Source organism: Suncus etruscus, chromosome 1 (genome assembly GCF_024139225.1).
Source record: "Suncus etruscus isolate mSunEtr1 chromosome 1, mSunEtr1.pri.cur, whole genome shotgun sequence".
Classification (NCBI taxonomy): domain Eukaryota; kingdom Metazoa; phylum Chordata; class Mammalia; order Eulipotyphla; family Soricidae; genus Suncus; species Suncus etruscus.
In genome coordinates, this window is record NC_064848.1 from 60,523,501 (window position 1) to 60,544,044 (window position 20,544).

Sequence of the window (20,544 nt, forward strand, 5' to 3'; positions counted from 1 at the left end):
GAGAGAAAATGGAGCCAGCTGTTATGCCTGAATTAAGGAGGATATAAATGGAGATAATACTCATGAATTGTATTAAAGCGATAGTATTGTTAGACATTGAAACAGGATGCTAATGGAAGGACAAGGAAAGAGTAAGCAGCTTTAATGGTTTCTTTAATGGCAGCTTTAATGCTTGCCCAGGTTAGTATCCAACTTGTGTAACTAAATGGCAATTCTTTGGAATAAAATGGGAAGTACTGGGGGAAATTGAAGTAGAGCTGGGAAAAGAACATGCTGAAGTGGATTGTGGAAGGGCACCCACATGGTGCTCAGGAGGCCTGGACCACTTCCTGGCAATTTTTTTTTTAATTTTGTTTTTGGTTCCTGGGCCACACCTGTGGTGCTCAGAGTTATTCCTGGCTCTGTGCTTAGTGACTCCTGGGGACCATATGGGACGCTGGAGATTGAACCCGAGTCAGCTGCATTAAAGGCAAATGCCCTCCTCACTGTGCTATCCCTCCAGCTCCCTCCTGGCAATTCTTGACTGTACTGGGGTTTGAATTGCTTCAACCCCATGTATAAGACAAGCACCAGAACTCCTATATTATCTCTCTATTCCAATGAAGTGAAATTTTTTAAGGTATTGGGTTTGAGTCACCTGAGCATGAAGTTCTGGGAAATCTAGGCCATAGAAATAGATTTGCATTTCACCAGAAGGTAGAGATAACGCCATCTATGAATAAGTAAGTATAAGAGCTCCCAGGAGCAGTGTGGAGAGTAAGAAGATGAAGATATCAAGAAAATATTCCTGTTGTAAAGATTGAGTATAGTGGTTGGTGACGTGGAAATGAGGTCAAAGAAAAGTTCAAAGATGGGAGGGAGCCCTTAGCTACATCAGATCTATTGAAGAACTGAGAAGTGAACAGTAGACAGTTGTTACCTAGGACCTCTGTAAACATAGCTGGACTCCATCCATATGCTAAATGCTCTGTTACTGGTCAAGTATGAGTAAGACACAGTTATTGTGCCCAGGATGCACACACTAAATTGGTAACAGTAGGAATAGGACAATGCTCCACTGTAGAGGAATTGGGGCAGAGACGCCCGTCATTTCATTGTTGACTCTATTAATCTGGCCACCATGGGTGCTGGGAGTGTTTCCCCTGCTTGTTTTCAGCCTCCATAGGCTTCTTCCCTGTCCTAATAGAATGGTGTCCAGAGAAGAGGCCCCTTCTGGTTCACAGAATAAAAATAATGGTGTCTCCAAGCTACTTCCAGTGGCTACTGTATTATGATTCCTTCCTTTTGCAGAGCCAAACCCAAGGAACAGAGTGTCTATATTTGAATTTATTCTTTGTTTTATACCTTGTTTCTCAATAGCCAATACTATAATGGGAAGAGCCTTTCTGGAAATGTAGGAAAGAATAAAAGGAGGAGGAAATGAGAGGTAATATGTCAAATTATCCAAGGCTAGTGGGATTGAGTTTTGTTGGTCAGAGATTAGGAGAGCAGAAGAGGGAAGCGGAAAATGGTATTTCTGAATGATAAGGTCAAAGTTACGAGCCGAGGGTCAGGCGCAGGACGTGTCAATGGTTTTACTGAACTATACCTCAAAGCACTAGCCCAGAAGGGTGGGGGAGCAAAATGGAGACAGCAGGGTCAGATGATAGAGTTCTGAGGAAAGGGGGGATGGTACTTGCTTCTGTGGTTTGACGGCTTCTGGGAGGAACCATCAAAAGCTTTTCAGGAATTCAAGCTTGTCTGTCTCAGGCTTCTCCTTCTGGAAGACCAAGGGCCCAAAGTGGCAGCCTGACATTCAATCTCCCTTTGCCATGGTAGGGAAGTCAGGGCTGTAGCTGATTTCATTGGCCTGTTTTGCATTTATTATAGTGTGGCTTTTATAGTGTGTTAATTGAAATATTTCCAACTGCCAAAAACAATTACACTCAAATTGCCTTGTCAGTTCTTTTATTGCCAGATAAATGTTTTACAGACATATTTATGGGGGGCAGTGGTAACTGGATCCCGTTTTCTATTTAAGGCTGGCAGTCCGGGCTGGGATTGGTCCTACAGTGCTCTGCTGTGGGCCAGAAAGCTGTTGGACGTTGTGATGCTTCCATCCAGTTACCTTAGGGATCAGAGGATCTTCAAAGAAAAACCGCTTTCTGGCTCATGCGTCTCAGCCTCAGAGAGGGGTTCCCATCCTTGGAAACCTTGGCAACCCATCAGAAATCTGCACCCTGCTGCTGCCCTACTAGCAATAATCCCAGCCCAAGCTGAGACGTGCTCTTTTCTCCCCCCTGGAATTTCTTTCCTGCCCCTACCATCAAAGCCTGCCTTATAGGAGCCAGAAGGACCAATTCGGTCTAAATTCCTCTCTTTTCACTTGGAAAACTAGAGTTTGCAGCCTCCCCCCAGATCACAGGGGTGGTCAGTGAGAGCTAGGAGTGGTGCCTGGCAGTGTACCAGCCGGGACCAGAGAGTATTAGTTCAGTGGAGCAAGCACCTGTTTTGCATTGCAGGAGGGTTGAGTTTGATATCCAGCACTTCCTGGTCACCACCAGGAGTTACAGAGCCAGGAAAAGCTCCAGAGCACCACTAGGTATAGCCCTAAAACAAAAGAACCCAGTATGCCATGCTAGCACCAATATGTACCTCTGGGTTTCCTGTGGCCTTGGGCACCCCTCTCACCCCTCTGCACTCCAGTCCTGTTGCTTCCATGAGTCCTGGCCTCATGATTTCAGCGTCCTTCAGCCTCCACTGATTTCTTTCTTGCTCTTTCCTGGAAAACCCCTGCTTATTCTGTGCATGTAGACAGACTCGTGGAAACATTTGACTGTGTCACGGTTTTCCTGTACCTTCATCTATGATGTTTTCTTCCTGTAGCAACCACATCTGAAAAACATTTATTCTATCTGGGCAACCCACTCTTGTCCTTTTGTACCCAGTTAAGAAATGGCTGCCTGGAGAAATACCATGATTGCAAAGGTGGTTGTCCCAGGATGAGGCTTATCCATTGCACTCTGGATGTGCTGAACCCTGTGATTTCTCCAAATGTGCGACTCAGGTGCATAATGGGGGACTGTTTTCATGCTCTCTCCTGACTGCCCCCACAAACAAGAAGAAAAGTAAAGAAACTGCTTTCTTTAATAGTGTACATCTGGACACATATATAGATTTGTGTGTGTGTGTGTGTGTGTGTTGCCACATAGAGAACTTTCAAGGGAACATATGTTGAGTGAATGGACAACTGAGAGAATAATGGAATGAGTAAATAGACAATGAACATTGATCATATACCCCTGGCCCTGGGCCCTGAGCACATTTGGATAGGGACCTTATCTTTCCTCATCTTAGTCCCATGGCCTAGGATAGTGTCTTATGCATAAATGGAAGCTCAGCCCATGGCCTAGGATAGTGTCTTATGCATAAATGGAAGCTCAGCAAATGTTTATCAAGTGGAATTGAGCATGTTGTTCTTAGAAACAGCATTTTAACCAGGTGGAGCTGCAGGCCATCATAGTCAATCTTGTGCATTTTGCTTATAAGAAAACTGAAGCTCAGAAAGGCAAAACATTTTCACCAGGGTCACCATACTGACTAATGAGCTTGATGGCATTTTCCTTGACTCAATAAACTCTTCAAACACTTCATACTCTAAGCACAGTTTGAGGTGCTAGGGTACAGCAATGTAGCAAATCATGGCCAGCTCCCATATATCCCAAGCAGGTGTTTAGGGGTATAATCTATCCTCAGTATCCCTTTAGTGCCTAGCACAGACTGACTGCTTTGTATGTACTTTTCAAAAATATTGGTTGAACTACAGTCCTTGCAAAAATAATGTTCCATGCTCAGTGGCTGGTTTTTCTGTGTGTGTTGGGCCACCAGATGCTGAACTGGGGCTGCCTCCAGTATACTACCTCCTCACTGGATTAAGAAGCCCACCATGGTGACTGTTTTGAGACAAGAACCATGGTGTCCTTTGTCTGCGGGACTTCTGGAGAAAGCCTCCAGATACCATGTTTGATGTTCCCAGGGAAACTTGCAAACCATTTACTTTCTGTCCCTGTCCTTTCAGAGCTTCAGCATGGGCAGAGGAGCCAGGAAGAAAGTAAGTACTGAGATCAACTTAGTCTCGCAGCAAGAAGCTAATTTTTCTTTGATATATATTAGCTACATCTTTTTAGAAGATTTAAATGAGCAAAAAGAGCATTAAAATCACCCTTAAACCTATCATCCTAGGAAATTTTTTATTAACATGGTGTTTTATCATCCCAATTATTCCTATGCATATATAAAAGTCACAAGTATTTCTTTAAAGTTGAATAGCATACTTACGCTAGTTTATAATTTGCTTTTTACATCATATATTTAAATGAACTTTCATTGCCAATAAGTGTACTTTTATAGTAACATTTAAAATAACTGCATAATATTTTGCCATATGTTCCTTCAGGCCATATCATAATTTGTCCAGCTATTCCCATCATGCGATATGTAAATATTTCTTTTTTCACTAGATTGTTTAATCCTCCAACAAGTATTAATATATTTATTGGGGGTGAGCCATACCTGGTGATGCTCAGGGCTAATTCCTGGCTCTGCACTTGGGAATTACTCCTGGCACGGCTTGGGAACTATATAAGGTTCCATGAATTGAACTTGGGTCAGCCTTGTGCAAGGCTAATGCCCTACTCAGTATACTATCACTCAAGCTCCAATATTCATATATTTAAATAGTCAGGAAAATCCTTCAGTAATTTACTTGTTTATGTTTCTGGTTATTTCTTTAGTATACATTTAAATGCATAGAAATTTAAATCAAAGTACAAATTCTCATTAGCTTTTGATAGATTGTCAAATTGTTCTTTAGAAAGTTTGTACTGGTGCTAGAGCAATAGCACAGTCGGTGGGCCATTTGCCTTGCATGTGGCCTACCCAGGTTTGATTCCCCCATCCCATTAGGTCCCCCGAGCCAGACAGGAGTAATTTTTGAATGCAGAGCCAAGAGTAGTAACCCCTGAGCACCTCCAGCTGTTGCTCCGCCCCAAAATAGAAAGCTTATACTAATGAATGGGGGAGGTTGTTCATTCTCCCACAACTTCTCCCACACAGAATATTTTATTTGTTTAATTTCCCCCAGTTTCATTGTAAAATAATTGCATTGCTCAGTTTGCATATATTTGAGCACTAGGGAGGGTGAATATTTTTCTTAATATATCATAAGCCACTTAGTAAGGTATTTAACTGTCTTTAAGAGAAAGAAAGCACTTCTAATCCTTGATTCTTTTATGCTCCCAGAATCTGATGAACATTAAAATTGTCAAGAGAATTATTATAAGAGTAACTTTAAGGTGGCACATTCAAAGGTAAAATGTGAATTAGGGTTGAAGCAGCTTAAAGGAGGCTGGCATTTTTGCAGAAGGTCCTGTCTTTAGCAGTGGACCCTGGCCAATTAGCCAGGAGGCTGGGGTTGAGAGAAGGATCAGGGAGAAATTCTTCTGATTTCTCTCCTGGGATCAGAGGTCCACCACAAAATGCTCCCAGGGTTGAGGTGGTCCTGAGCTAGGCAATGTGAATTCTGGTCTGAGCTATTCCTGTGGACCTTTGGTCTTTTGTTTATTTTGTAGACTGACAGGAGACAGAGCAGAGCTTACTTTAGGTGAGGATTTGTGAGTGAAGGGGCTTTCTCAGCATTGCTGCTTGATGAAGCTCACCAGGCACTCCTGATTCTCATGTGAGGTTATTGTCCAGGATGAAGATTCCGTGACTGAAGTGGGAGAAGGAACAGATGAATGGACACAGTCCAAAATTACAGTTAGACCTCCTGACCAGCTGGATTTGACTGATTTGGTAAGTGAACAACACTTAACCTTGCTCCTTGCTCCTCCTCCAGCCTCAGAAATATCTTCCTGCCTGTACAGAACCTGAAGGTGAGAGGACCACTGACAGCTCGAAGAAGTGTTGGAGCTGGGGGAATATTTCCCAGCCTCAGAGACTTTGGATGGTCAACCATTGATCTTTTGGTATTTTTCTTACTTAGGAGCTAAAGGAGGAATTTACCCGAATCCTGACAGCCAACAATCCACATGCACCCCAGAACATTGTCAGGTACAGCTTCAAAGTAAGTCATCTTTTCTGGGACCTCCAGAGTTTCCTTGGCTTGATAGTAGTTGGCTACACTGGAAAATCCCCTCAGTGATTCGAGAGCTCATCACTAAACTGAGATCCTCAGCTAGAATCCTGAGATTTTACATGAAATTTTTCAAAGGCTTAAAATTCTTCTTTTTTTTGTTTATTTGTTTTTGTTTTGGGCTACACTTGGTGACGCTCAGGGGTTACTCTTGGCTATGTGCTCATAAATCGCTCCTGGCTTGAGGGACCATATGGGATGCTGGGAGATAGAACCGAAGTTCGTCCTATAGCGCGTAGCAAGGCAAAAGCCCTACCGATTGCGCCACCATTCCGGCCTCTTGAAATTCTTTATTAGTCTCCTTTGCCATCTTGCTCATGAAAACTCATTTTTAAGAATCGTGAAGGAAATTTTTGGGCTAGAAAAATATTTTCTGGGCCCGGAAAGGTAGCACAGTGGCATTTGCCTTGCAAGCAGCCGATCCAGGACCAAAGGTAGTTGGTTCAAATCCCGGTGTCCCATATGGTCCCCTGTGCCTGCCAGGAGCTATTTCTGAGCAGACAGCCAGGAGTAACCCCTGAGCACAGCCGGGTGTGGCCCAAAAACCAAAAATAAAATTTTTTTTTTTCCAGGGCCAGAGTGATAGCACAGAGGTAGGGTATTTTCTTTGCACATAGCCGACCATGGGATGGACCCAGGTTTGATCCTGGACATCCCATATGGTCCCCCAAGCCTGCCAAAAGTGATTTCTGAGCACTACAGGGTGTGACCCACCCCCCTCAAAAAATGGGAAAATTTAATTTTCCAAGGTGGGTGATTCACTGTTGATTAATACCAATGATTGGTCTTGGAATGCTGGACACTAGAATAGAGTCTGGGGATATTGTTGGGAATAAATAATAGGGCTGGCTGGGGAAGTGGGGAAGAGGAGACACAGGAAGGGTGCTTAGGAGGGCAGCGAAAAGAAGCTGTAAGAAAATCTTAACTGAGAAGCCACGTGGAGAAATGCATATGGCAGTTAGGGCCTTGAAATAAAGCTGGATATCTCCTGAAACTTCAACTGACTGCCTGTGGATCATTTCTTTGTCATTTCCCTGCTACCTTCAGACCGGCTGGCAGAGGAGCTACAGGCGCCAGGCTATGCCAAGAAAGACCTCACCCACACACACTGGACTTTAAATTTTATAGTTAGTCAACAATTGAATATTACCCTTCCCCCAACTTCCTGTTTATCCCATCTGGCTAGTCAGCCCCAGCCACACCGGGCAGGGGCTGCTATTGGGAATAAAGAATAGGGCTGGCTAAGGTGAAGGGAGAGAGGAAGACACAGCTAGGATGGAATGAGGGCAGCTGAAGGAGGTTGCTTAATGAAGTTTAGCTTAGAAGCCATGTGGAGAAATGCACACGACAGTTAGGGCCTTGAAATAAAGCTGGACATCTCCTAAAACTTCAACTGACTGCCTGTGTATTATTTCTCCGTTGTTACCTTGAAACCTTCAGACCTGCTGGCGCAGACCCTAAAGACACAGGACCAAGCCATGAAAGGCCTCACCCCCCTTCACTAGACCTTTATGTTTTATATTTATACAACAGAGTCCAGCTGCCCTTTGGACAGGGAACTGACCTCTCTCCTACTTATCCCGTTTTGCATCCCCAAAGGAGAGAAGCCTCATGCAAGGCAGGTGACCCCTCGGGACTTTCCAGTGTGCTCTCACATGGTAGACACACACCAGCCTTTCTGTGAGGGCCCCCACACTGGTTTTAGCTGTAGCAAGATCAACTCCTGTGAGTGCTAACCAAAGAGGGAATTTTTTTAAGGTGGGGGTCACACCCAGAAGTACTCAGCAGTTTCTCCTAGTTCTGCATTCAAGAATCACCCCTGGTGGGTTCAGGGGACCATATGGGATGGCTGGGGTCAAACTGGATCAGTCACATGCAAGGCACATGCCCTACCAGTTGTACTATCCTTCCAAGAGGATTTCTAAGTATTATCTGAGCAAAGATGGAATATGTATCTCCCTTCCTTCTTTTCTTCCTTTTTTCCTTCCTTTTTTCCTCCCTTCCTTCCTTCCTCCCTCCCTCCCTCCCTCCCTCCCTCCCTCCCTCCCTCCCTTCCTTCCTTCTTTCCTTCCTTCCTTCCTTCCTTCCTTCCTTCCTTCCTTCCTTCCTTCCTTCCTTCCTTCCTTCCTTCCTTCCTTCCTTCCTTCCTTCCTTCCTCCCTTCCTCCCTCCCTCCCTCCCTCCCTCCCTCCCTCACACCTCCTGCCCAGCAGTTTCATCTTGTTTGTCCTTCATGGAGTTCTCCATGCTGGAAGGAAGGAACACGTCAAGCAGTGCCATGTATTCCCATTTTCACAGAAAAATGGAGCCTGAATTTTGCCCCTAAACTCAGGAGGAAGGTCCTAATCACACACTGGTAGGACCAGGATGAATAAATATAAAATGACAACTCTTGATCATTTATCCCACTGGGACTTTATATTAGTACAACATTGGTTACTGATTTTTGTGGAAACCACAACCTGTTGCTGTGCTCAGAGATCACTCCTGGCAGTGCTCCAAGGACCAGGAATTGTTGGAGACCAAATATTGGGTCCCTGCTTGTAAAATATATGTACTCGCTCTTTGAGCTATCTTCCTGGCCTAGTTACTATCTCATTTTGTTTGTTTTTACTTGTTTTTCTGATTTTTTTTTTTTAGCCTCGCCTGGTAGTGCCACAGCTTACTCCTGACTGAGCTCCCAGATCACACATATTTCCAGGAATCAACCCGGGGTCAGCCATGTGCAAGTGTCCTACCCACTATACTATATCTCTGCCTCCCCAGTTACTATATTATTGAGCACTTATATTGAGTATATACTATGTGTCAGACTTTATATGAATGGATAAAGAACTTTGGCTAGGGCCAGAGTGATAACACAGTGGGTAGAGCATTTTCCTTGCACATGGCCAACCCTGGTTCAATCCCCAGTCATCCTATATGGTTCTGAGCCTGTCAGGAGTGATTTCTGAGCATAGAGCCACGAATATTCCCTGAGTGCTGCCAGGTGTAGCCTGGAAAAATATCTGTGGTACAGACACACACACAGACACACACACATACACAATGGTATGAAATGGTAAAATGTTGCAATTTATTGACACTTGAATGGATTGAAGAGCTGTTGTTTGGGGTGAAATAAGACAAAAGGAAAGGGACAAATACAGGATGACCTACTCAGGTGGTATAGAGAGAGACAAGAGAAGGGAATAGACAGTATTGAATGATGACAAACTTTTGAGCCTTGGTTATTAAGCTGTGATTGTCAAGAAGTTGGGGAGTAGAGGAGGAAACTAAGATGTGCACCAGAGTTGACATCTTTGGCTTGATGACTATGGTAGAAGATCTTGGTCACTCTAGTGGTGGTGAGATGCAGTGACCATGTACTAACTATATCATAAACATTAATAATACCATAGACATTAATACTATTATAACCATATTTCCTAGACTATACTAAAACTTTAATTATAAAAATAAAAAAAACAAGAAAGCTATCTCTGATCTCAAAGTCAACTTTAGCACAAGTATGCAGGTCTATGAAGAGACAGTCTAGAGGGAACAGATTGTTGACAGTGAGAGCAGAGATGATGCTAAAATTTTGCTAACACTGACCCCTAAAAAATACATGGCACATAGTATCTATTTAAAAATTATTTGTTAAAAATAAAATAAACAGTGTTTCCTGGGCTTGAAGCTCATTTTCTGTGTAACCTGAACAAATGCCAAACCCAAAACAGGATTTCTGTGGTCCTTTTGTATTGAATAGATAGACTGCGGATTAGCTGTTTCTGTGACTTTCCTGGGCCCTGGAATCTACTAAGATTAGTAGAGACAGGACTAGGACAATTGTATTGATAGCTGTGTGACCTGCCCAATTTCTGTGATGAGAAACATGGACCAGGTCTTCTATATCTCTATAAATGGAGAGAATAAGGTGTCTGTGCTGGAAATGAATAAGTTAAGAAGTACTCAAAGTTGGAAGAAGAATTACTTTATCTCTTTTAAATTAATATATATATGTATATATGCACACACAAATATTGGGGCCGGAGAAATAGCATGAAGGTAGGGTGCTTGCCTTGCATGCAGAAGGACAGTGGTTCCAATCCTGGCACCCTATATGGTCCCCGGAGTCTGCCAGGAGCGATTTCTGAGCGTAGAGCGCTGCTAGGTGTGACCCAAAAAAGTCAAAAAGAAAATATATATATATATACAAATATATGTATATATATGTATAAAGTTTGTTTTGTTTGGGAGCTATCTCCAGCAGTTCTGAGGGCTTATTCTTGGCTCTTCACCATGCAAGGCAAGTGCTCTATCTGTTGTACCTGTTGTACTATCACTTCACTACCAGAAAAACAAAACAAAACAAAACAAACAAAAATATATACATACATAAATATACATATATATACATATAATATATACATATATAATTTATATATATATTTATATATTATATTTATATATTATATATTATATATTATATTATATATATTATATATTATATTATATATTTATATAATATATTTATATATTATTTATATTATATATAATATTATATATTATATATATTTATATATTATATATATTTATATATACATTTATTATTTATATATAATATATATTATATTATATATTTATATATATGTATATATGTATATTTATGTATGTATGTATGTATATATTTTTGTTTGTTTATATATATATATATATATATATATATATAGTTGTGGGGTTTTTTTTCAGTGTTGCAATTTGTTTTTGTTTTCACCCAACAGTATTGATGCCAGGAATGGAATGCTGGGTTTCTGCATGTGAAGTCTGTGATCCTACTCTTTTTGAATAATTAGTCCAGCCCTGTGGCGCTGGGGGATGAACTGGGGCCCAACTTGTGAGGCACGCACTCTATGCCATATTATCCTTGACTTGAGAAACTTTTTTTTTTGGGGGGGCACACCTGGCATCGCTCAGGGGTTATTCTTGGCTCTATGCTCAGAAATCGCTCCTGGAAGGCTCAGAGGACCATATGAGATGCCAGGAATTGAACCCAGGTCTGTCCTGGGTCAGCCACGTGGAAAGCAAAAGCCCTAGTGCTGTGCTATCTCTCTGGCCCCTTGAGAAACTTTTTTGCTTCATTTTGTTTTGTTTTGGGCAGACACCCGGAGGCACTCAAGGATTACTACTGGCTCTTTACTCAGAAATTGCTCCTGGCAGCTTGGGAGATCATAAGGGATGATGGGATCGAACCCATATTGACTGCATGCAAGGCAAACGCTTTACCCACTGTGTTATTGCTCCAGCCCCTGAGAAAGTATTTTTTTAAATAAAGATATAATGAGAACTTTATTATCCAGATATAAACAAACTCTGGGGCCAGGGAGATAGTACAGGGGTTAGGGCACAAGTCTGATCCCAGCAGTATCGAATAAAAATAGAAATATATAGCCCACGGATAGGGTGAATTTGCCCCAGGCCCCATGTTTCTTTTTTTTTTTTTTTTTTTTTTGGTTTTGGTTTTTGGGCCACACCCGGTAATGCTCAGGGGTTACTCCTGGCTATGTGCTCAGAAGTTGCTCCTGGCTCGGGGGACCATATGGGACACCGGGGGATCGAACCGCGGTCTGTCCAAGGCTAGTCAGGCAAGGCAGGCACCTTACCTTTAGCGCCACCGCCCAGGCCCCATGTTTCTAACCCCTCAGGTAGACATGTCTGATGAAGCTGGGTAGTCGCAGTGGAGAAATAATACACAGGAGTCAGAAAAGATATTCATTGGAGTCAGCTCACTTTATTCTTCATGGCTTTTCTCTGTGTCTTTCTGCCATGTGCCTCCTTTACTGAGCAATCCCTACCCTGTGCTGCCTAAGCCATGTGCTTTTCCTGCTGAACTTTGTCTCTGGATCTCAGGCAGACTCTTTTCTTTTTATTATCCAGAACTCCATCCACCAGAGTGGGGCAAGTTCCTTGTAATTCAGGTGGGCTTTTATATACTAAAAGAAGAGGTTAGGGAAATAGGGAAGTTAGGGGGAAGGATTCACCTTACACAGCAGTTCTGTATCCTCAAGCCCATAGTACAGAATCACTGCCTGGTTAACCAAATCTAGAAGGGGCCCCAGGGCTCCTAAGCACCTCTTGGAAGACACCCAACTCCATTCTGATTCACCTTGCCTGACTCAGCCTCATCTCTTCTTAGGAAGGTACATACAAGCCTGTTGGCACTGTGAACCAAATGGCAGTTCACTTCAGTCAGGTTGGGAACCTGGTCCCCAAAGACTCAGATGAAGGCCGGAGGCAGCACTTCCTGGATGAGCTGGCAGCAGGTAGGCCCCATGGTCTGGTGGCACTGGAAACAGACCTCTGTTGGTTTTTGGGCCACAACAGGCGGTGCTCAGAGGTTACTCCTGGCTGTCTGCTCAGAAATAGCTCCTGGCAGGCACAGGGGACCATATGGGACACCGGGATTCGAACCAACCACCTGAGTTTCTGGATCGGCTGCTTGCAAGGCAAACACTGCTGTGCTATCTCTCCGGGCCCCCAGGAAACAGACCTCTGAAGCCATAGCCTTTACATAAGGTTCAATTCTCCAATACAGACCTGGGAGGTAACAAGTGTGAGACTCATACCATGGAGGGATAGTGAGGGGGACCCAGGGACTAGAAGGCTGCAGAAAGAGTTTAAAGGTTAAGAGAGATTCTGGGGCCGGGCGGTGGCGCTAAAGGTAAGGTGCCTGCCTTGCCTGCGCTAGCCTTGGACGGACCGCGGTTCGATCCCCCGGTGTCCCATATGGTCCCCCAAGCCAGGAGCAACTTCTGAGCACATAGCCAGGAGTAACCCCTGAGCATTACCGGGTGTGGCCCAAAAACCAAAAAAAAAAAAAAAAAAAAAAAGAGAGATTCTGGTAAACAGATCCTCATACAATCTGGTCTCCCCACTTCCCCCACAGATCCTACCTTTTACTTTCTCTTCAAAGTCTGATTCAAGTTTAAGCATAATCAACCTCAGTCTCATCCCTGACAACATCTTTCCCAGGTTCTCAGGAGTCTGCCAAGGCGGTGATTACAGAAACAGAAAACCTGGAAGAAGAGGAGGAGCCCAAGGAACTGGAAACTGGCAGCCAAACGAACACAGAGGTGCCATGCTGTGCCCTGCTGCTCCTGATCCTTTCCTCTCCAGTTGCAGTGGCAGCAATGAACAGAGGCTTCATGGATGATTCAATATGGAGGCGAGGGCCCAGGCCCAAGGGGCCTTGGACACCACAGATGTCAATGCCCCTGCCATTATTACCATTTATTACTGGCACTTCCCACTTGTGATTCTTCTCCCATTTGTTGAGAATTCCCACTGAAGCTATTGCTGTGGGTCTCCCTGTATTTTAGGTGATTGAAGCAGTGATTGAGGAGGAGCTGCTGGCACCAAGGCAGCCACTGGAACGTAAGCTCACCAACAAGTTCAACTTCAGTGAAAGGGCTTCGCAGACCTTCAACAGCCAGCTTCGGGTAGGGTGAGCCAGAAGAACGATGGGGGAGGGCAACCCATTGTTGAGGTTTTTCTTTTTCTTTTTTCCCCTCTCTCTGAAGAGAGCTGGCACCCTGGGCTCAGGTCCCAGTTCAGAGAAAGAGGTTCAGAGGAGTAGAGCAGGGAGACAGGAGCTCTCCATTGCTCCAGTCTCCACAGAAACTTGAACCAGGCTTTGAAGAGGAAGTAAAAGGTAGGATCTGTGGGAGGAGTACGAGAGGCCAGATTGTGATGAGGATCTGTTTACCAGAATCTCTTTAACTGAAGTTGACAGTCTCTGAGGTCAAGCAGCTGAAACAGGTGAGAAAAGTTCCTTGAGTCCCAGGCTTAAGACCCCGTTGGGATATTAGGTGAGATATTCTCACATTTATGTAGAGAGTGTTCCAGCTCTACTGGACTTAGGGGAAACCCCAAGCACTCTGTGTTGTCTCTTTGCAAGTGTTTGGAAGTCAGGGATAATACACAATGGTGAGAGTAGTGTTTCTGCCCAGTGGAATCGGAGACTTCAGTTTGTGGGAGAAGCCTCCGGAGAATGAGAGAGAGTGGCCTTTGAAGTCTCCCAAAGGCTCACTCCAGTCTGGCTTTCTGTAGATCTAACCATCCTGTACCCCCTTCACCCACCTCAGGATTTTTCTGGTGGAAACTGGCACCGTCAGTCTTCACTGTTCCTCCTCTTTTTTTTTTTTTTTTTTTTTTTTTTTTGGTTTTTGGGCCACACCCAGCTGTGCTCAGGGGTTACTCCTGGCTGTCTGCTCAGAAATAGCTCCTGGCAGGCACGGGGGACCATATGGGACACCGGGATTTGAACCAACCACCTTTGGTCCTGGATCGGCTGCTTGCAAGGCAAACGCTGCTGTGCTATCTCTCTGGGCCCACTATTCCTCCTCTTTAGCTTGACATTCTCCTGTAGGAGGCTCAGATAGGAAAAAAATAATTGATATTTTCACTGCATGATGTTCAGACTCCCTTCATTTCTTCATCTCCATGTCTGGTCCCATCCTCAGCTCTTAACTGATATACTTTCCCTGGGGGTGGGGTGGTGAATTTACTGTGGGGCTAAGTGAAGAAGTGCAAAAGATTTTCTGGGCCTGATTTCTCCTGGTGACATTGTTATCTAGAACCGAGAGTGCCAGATGGAGCCTCCTCCCAGGGCAAACTTCTCAGCCACGGCCAATCAGGTGAGACCTTGAACCAGTCTGTGAGCTGTCATTCATTCTACCCCTACCAACACATTCTCTTCCCACTGGGCAACAAGGTAGGCCAGGGAATACTCTGGCTATCTCTCTACCCACTTCCCTATTCTTTGTCTGAGCCCCAGGCATGAGACAGGCCATGATTAGTCACATGCCCCTTGGAAAGTTGTCCCAAGGCACACACAGGCATGGTTTCTGCATGTTTCTTCAAGACCCAAATCTGATGTTTGTCCTATGGCCTCTTTGCTCCCCATGGAACTTTGCATCTCTCCCTGAAGTGTTATCACCTGGCCTGACTGTTCCACCTTGCCCTCCAGGATAGTCAAACAGGTTTGGGCAAGATGTGAACCCTGCCTAAGATCAAGGACAAACTAGCACTCTCATACCTCAGTTTCTTTCCCTGTCAGTGAAGACAAACCCCCTCATTGACTTGAGACTTCTGAGTGTTGGTGGTAGGGGACAACATTGACTGCATCTGCAGAGGGTTCCCCACCTTGGGTGATGCTCCCTCTAGGGTGTGCCTCTCTGGCCTGCAGGTGGCACTGCCTATCTCAGGATCTTGCTTGCCTCTGCTGCTCTCTTTGGGCTTTTCTTGATGTCAGTCAAGATTGTTCTTTGCTATTCACCTTTTCATCTTAAGAAGGATGGGTAAGTGCTTTGACAGCCAGCACTGAACCAATAGGGTTATCAGAGCTCCAAATTAAGGTGGAAGTGATCTTTTAATCTCCTAACTTGGAGTCCTATACAACACTGACAAAAATGTGAGCCAACTTGATGCTTGCTCATTTCTTCTGCCTGACAGGGACTTTATTTAATTTTTGGTTTTTGAACCACACTTGATGGTCACTTAGAGATGACTCCAGGCTCTATCATCAGAGGTTGCTCCCCAGCAGAGCTCTGGGGACCACATATAGTGAGTGCCAGGGATTTAACCCTTTTCATATTCATACAAGAAAAATGCCTGGACCTTCGTGATATCTCCCTGCCCTCTGGTAGGATATTAGACTAGAACAGTTTTGAACTATAGCTGACAGTGCAGTCCTGTGCCTCAGGTGCCTAAGTATATGGTTGTCCAACAAACTCATTTATGTCCTAAAGCTAGTAATTAACAACAAAGATACAGCAATGGGCCAAGAAGATGCTAAGGAAGTATATGACAGGAATAGGGGAGAGGTGATATCGTACAATTAACTCCACCCCAAGGGCTTAAGAGTTGCTGATGTGCAAAATTTTCCCTGAGATGACACTTCTTATTTTATCCTGGCCTAGTGGGAAATTTATGATGCCTACATGGAGGAGCTTGAGAAGCAGGAAAAGACCAAAGAGAAGGAGAAGACAAAGACTCCAGTAACTAAAAAAGTGGGGACTATGGCTCTAAAGAAGATGGCCTCAATGGAGTCACAGGTTTGGTGATGGTTCCTGTGGCTTGATCCAAGAAAGGCCTGAATGAGACTATTTGCCCTGGGTAGACAGAGACATTGTCCAGTGGAAGGGGGAGGGGCTTCTGCAGGAAGGTCTGAGGAAGGTCCTGCAACTGCCTCCAGTTTTACATAGGTTGGAAGGTCAACAGGGATTTTGCATGTTTGGATTAAGGCAAGAGAAAATATAAATATTGGGGCTGAAGAGAGTAAAGCATGTTAGGACACTTGCCTTTCTTGCAGATGACCCAAGTTTGATTCCCCAGCATCCTATATAGTCCCCTGAGCATCACCAGGAGTAATTCCTGAGTCAGAGTTAGGAGTAAGCACTTCTGGGTGTGGCCCTAGCCCACAAAAAAGAAAAAATAGGAGCCGGGCAGTGGCGCAAGAGGTAAGGTGCCTGCCTTGCCTGCGCTAGCCTTGGACGGACCACAGTTCGATCCCCCGGCGTCCCATATGGTCCCCCAAGCCAGGAGCAACTTCTGAGTGCATAGCCAGGAGTAACCCCTGAGCGTCAACGGGTGTGGCCCAAAAACAAAACAAAACAAAAAATATGTGTATATTACTGAAAGTTCAGTGTGTAGCACAGATACTAGGAAGCTTGTTCTGTGTGAGAGATCATGGGGCTTGGGTGGGTAGTTTGCTCTTTGATTTTCAGTCCCTGAGTCAATTGTGCTCATGACTTTTTGTCTTTCTTTTTTTGTTGTTGCTGGTCTGATTTGGTGCTCAGGGATTCTGTGCTCATGAATAACTTCCAGAAGTGCTCAGGAAATCATATGGGGTGCCAGGAATTGAACTCAGGTCAGCCAAGTGCAAGGCAAATTCCCCATTTGGTGTACCCAAGAGAGCTCATGAATTTTAAGTGAGGTCTTCAGGGCCAAGAACCAGGTGAAAGATGAACAACAGTTACCAGCAACTCAGGCCAAGGGCTGTGGCCACCCAGTGCCAGGCTCGCCATAACAAATCATGAAGGAAGGCATCATTAGTAAGTAATTTGGTAGGAGACTCCTGGGGGTACATGCAGCCAGCCTAGTTTGGGTAACATCATGACAGTCATTGTGATAACTCACTTCAGGAAGGATCAATGCAGGGAGAAACTGAAGGATCACATTTGCCTTTTTGACTGAGAGAACAGGGTCAAGAGCCCAAATGCCAGTTTGAACAGGAGGGTGCTTTGATTGACTGCATTCAGTTTTAGGGGGGTTGGAGGTTGTGTTCAGGACCGCGGAGAGTTCCTGGGCAGCTCTTGGAAACTGCAGCTGCCCTATCCCAGAGCCCTGGCTTCTAAGTTACAGGAAATTGCTGCCTTTGCTGGAGGCAGCCTGGTGGCTTCCAGTTGGTTCTCTCATCTACACTTTAGGTTTCAGAGCTGATCTTTCTCACCTAATAGGAACCGCCCCATCTGAGTTTCATTCCTAGGCTGAGCAGTTAGTGACCATCATAGGGACCAGAGTCCTGAAGCAAAAGGCAGTCTCTGCCTTGGAGTCACTTGTCCAGACCCTGTCCTCTCCTTTTCACCTTTACCCAGAACATAGCAGCTTCAAAGGGGGTTACAGTCCCAGGTCAGGTTTTCATGAAGCTCCACCAAGATTTTGGTTGTGATCTCATGCTTCATTTTCAGAAACCCTGGTGATGGTCACCAAGTCCCCATGACTGAGATGGAGAAAGCTATCCTTGGGTCTAAGCACTACTGAGTTGGTGGCCAGTCATCCCTCCCAACCCACATACTGGGCCCAATTTTGCTGATTGTAGGGAACACAACATACTCCACTCCCACGATTACCTTAGTCTATATCCCTTCCCCAGAAACTGAACTCTAAATGGAACCCCAAGGATTAGTTAGGCCTGGCTTTTGGCTTCCCAATATGAAGAGTGACTATATTTCCTCATAATTTAAGTTTGGTATGGTGGGGGTGAGGATCAAGTGTGTGGGAGGGGCAAGAACAGAATAATTCAAGATACCATGTTGGGTGGTCTCTATTGATTTGGTTAATGATTTGGGCCAATGTTCAGAAATGAACACAGGCCTGTGTGTGCTGAAGAACTAGCCACTACAAGTGGCTACAAGGTCCCATATATGGGGGCTGGAGAGATGGCATGGAGGTAGTGTGTTTGCCTTGCATGCAGAAGGTTGGTTGTTCAAATCCCGGCATCCCATATGGTACCCTGAGCCTGCCAGGAGTGATTTCTGAGCGTAGAGCCAGAAATAACCCCTGAGTGGCACTGGGTGTGACCCAAAAACCTAAAAAAAAAAAGTCCCAGATACAGCCTAGAGCCCTAGACCAATAATGAAGGGTCTTTCAGATCCAGAAGGAAGTGGGGAGTGAGCTGAGAGCCTGGGTCCAGGCAGCCAGAGGCCTGGCGGTAAGTCTTAGTTTTGTCATTTACAAACTGGGTTTTCTGAAACTTGTTTCTTTGTCTATAAAAATAGCTAGTCAGACTTTCTTTGCAAAATTGTTCTGAGAATTCCAGATGATGTAGACCCTGTCCTGACATAGTGCTTCCTTGGTACTGATAGTTTGGTGGTGGCTATTTTGAACATGTGATCCAAGACATGGCTGACAGTGATAAAGAAGTGGGGTGCTGTTCTAATGTCTCATAGGCACCATTGCCAGTCCACAGTTCTCTGTTCTTGGAGGCCCATGAGTAGGAGACCCACAGAAATTAGTTTTGCTAATAGGTCTTTCTGACCTTATAAGATGCTCCCTGACATGGGATGAATTATTGCCAGGAAATTTACAAGGGTATAAAAAGTCTTGTTTGGGTCCCAGGGATGGAGTCCTCATTGGGATCAGGCAAAGTCCCCAGTTCATCCTAAACTCTTGAGCAAATAAGCCAAACTAGCCTCTGAGGGAGGATTACTGTGGGCGTCTTTGTTAGTGATTCAACTGGAGGAAATTCTGTGGCCTAGAGAAGCCACCTAGCTGCCCTTGTCCACTCTCCTTTCCACCACTCTTCTGGGTTCCCTGGGGCACCCTGTACTTGTGCTGAGAGAGGCACCATACCCATAAGGAAGCATGTGAGGTGGCTCCATGCAGGAGCCATACTTGATAGCATTGTAGTCTTACATTTCCCAGTCAGTTCAGGTCATGGGAGGTGGTAGCACACAGAACCTAGATGTAGCGGAAAAGCAGGGGTGAGTGAAGACTCCAGGCTAGCAGAGATACCTTGACTGAGCAGGGTAGGGTGGTCCATGGGGATCAGAAATCATTGCAGAACAAATTGTGGGCCTGGCCATGAATTGGGGCCCCACTTTACAGGTGCCAGTTTATAAGGACCTGTGTCTTCTGTGTCTCCACAGAGTGATGACATTACCAAGGTGGCACAAGCTGCTAAAATCGTGGAGAGGATGGTCAACCAGAACACATATGATGATGTTGCTCAAGGTAAGAGGGGGTGCCACAAGCCACCATGATTGCCAGATGAGTGTTGTGCCATCCTGCTCCATCTGACAGGAACAGGGAGAGAATGAAGCCATTCCTTCCCCAGATCAAAAGTCTAGAGGCTAGGATTGGGTCCCTCCTGATACCACATGGTCCCTCAAACACTGACCCTTGAAGTTCCCAAAGAAAAGTAATAATAGGGGCCGGAGAAATAGCACAGCAGCGTTTGCCTTGCAAGCAGCCGATCCAGGACCTAAGGTGGTTGGTTTGAATCCTGGTATCCCATATGGTCCCCCGTGCCTGCCAGGAGCTATTTCTGAGCAGATAGCCAGGAGTAACCCCTGAGCACCGCTGGGTGTGGCCCCCAAAACAAAACAAAACAAAACAAAAAGCAATAATAAAATAATCTCTTCTGGGTACTTGGGAAACAAAACTTAGGCCAAACTCCCACTCCCAACACCATCAATAAGAACAGTGGATGAGAGAGCCATGGTGTGGCCATTAAGTTAGGGACCTGAGTCATCAAGTCATCTTCCCACAGTCCTAAAAGCAGCAGAGCAAGACTGTCACACACACACCCCTCTGTCCTAGAGATAAGTACGGTGGGGAAGACCCTTGCCTTGCATGTAGTTGACCCAGGTTCATTCCTGACTTGACATTCCATATGGTTCCCATACCCTCCTTGAGCCTTGCCAAAGTGATCCATGAGGGCAGAGTCATAAGTAATCCCTGAGCACTGCCATGTGTGGCCTCAAAACAAAACAAATAAAACAACCCAAGCAAACTTGCTCAGGAGGAGGCTGAGAACCAAGGCCAGCTGACTGATAAATGATAAAGGAACACAGAGTGAGGGAGGTCTTGAGTTTCCCAGTCAGTCCA

The 20,544-nt window shown here is 44.9% G+C and overlaps 1 protein-coding gene across 1 annotated transcript in view; it reads left to right on the top strand.

Moving 5' to 3' along the window:
• Positions 1 to 1,507: 1,507 nt before the first annotated feature.
• DNAI1 (dynein axonemal intermediate chain 1) overlaps positions 1,508 to 20,544 on the top strand; it is a 46,080-nt gene continuing 27,043 nt past the window's right edge. The window contains exons 1-11 of the mRNA XM_049771082.1: positions 1,508 to 1,610; positions 1,750 to 1,814; positions 4,058 to 4,090; positions 5,734 to 5,832; positions 6,023 to 6,103; positions 12,350 to 12,476; positions 13,186 to 13,286; positions 13,533 to 13,652; positions 14,790 to 14,849; positions 16,134 to 16,268; positions 19,584 to 19,668. Of these exons, the coding sequence (XP_049627039.1) occupies positions 1,508 to 1,610; positions 1,750 to 1,814; positions 4,058 to 4,090; positions 5,734 to 5,832; positions 6,023 to 6,103; positions 12,350 to 12,476; positions 13,186 to 13,286; positions 13,533 to 13,652; positions 14,790 to 14,849; positions 16,134 to 16,268; positions 19,584 to 19,668 (1,009 nt within the window). The remainder of the gene's footprint in view (positions 1,611 to 1,749; positions 1,815 to 4,057; positions 4,091 to 5,733; positions 5,833 to 6,022; positions 6,104 to 12,349; positions 12,477 to 13,185; positions 13,287 to 13,532; positions 13,653 to 14,789; positions 14,850 to 16,133; positions 16,269 to 19,583; positions 19,669 to 20,544) is intronic.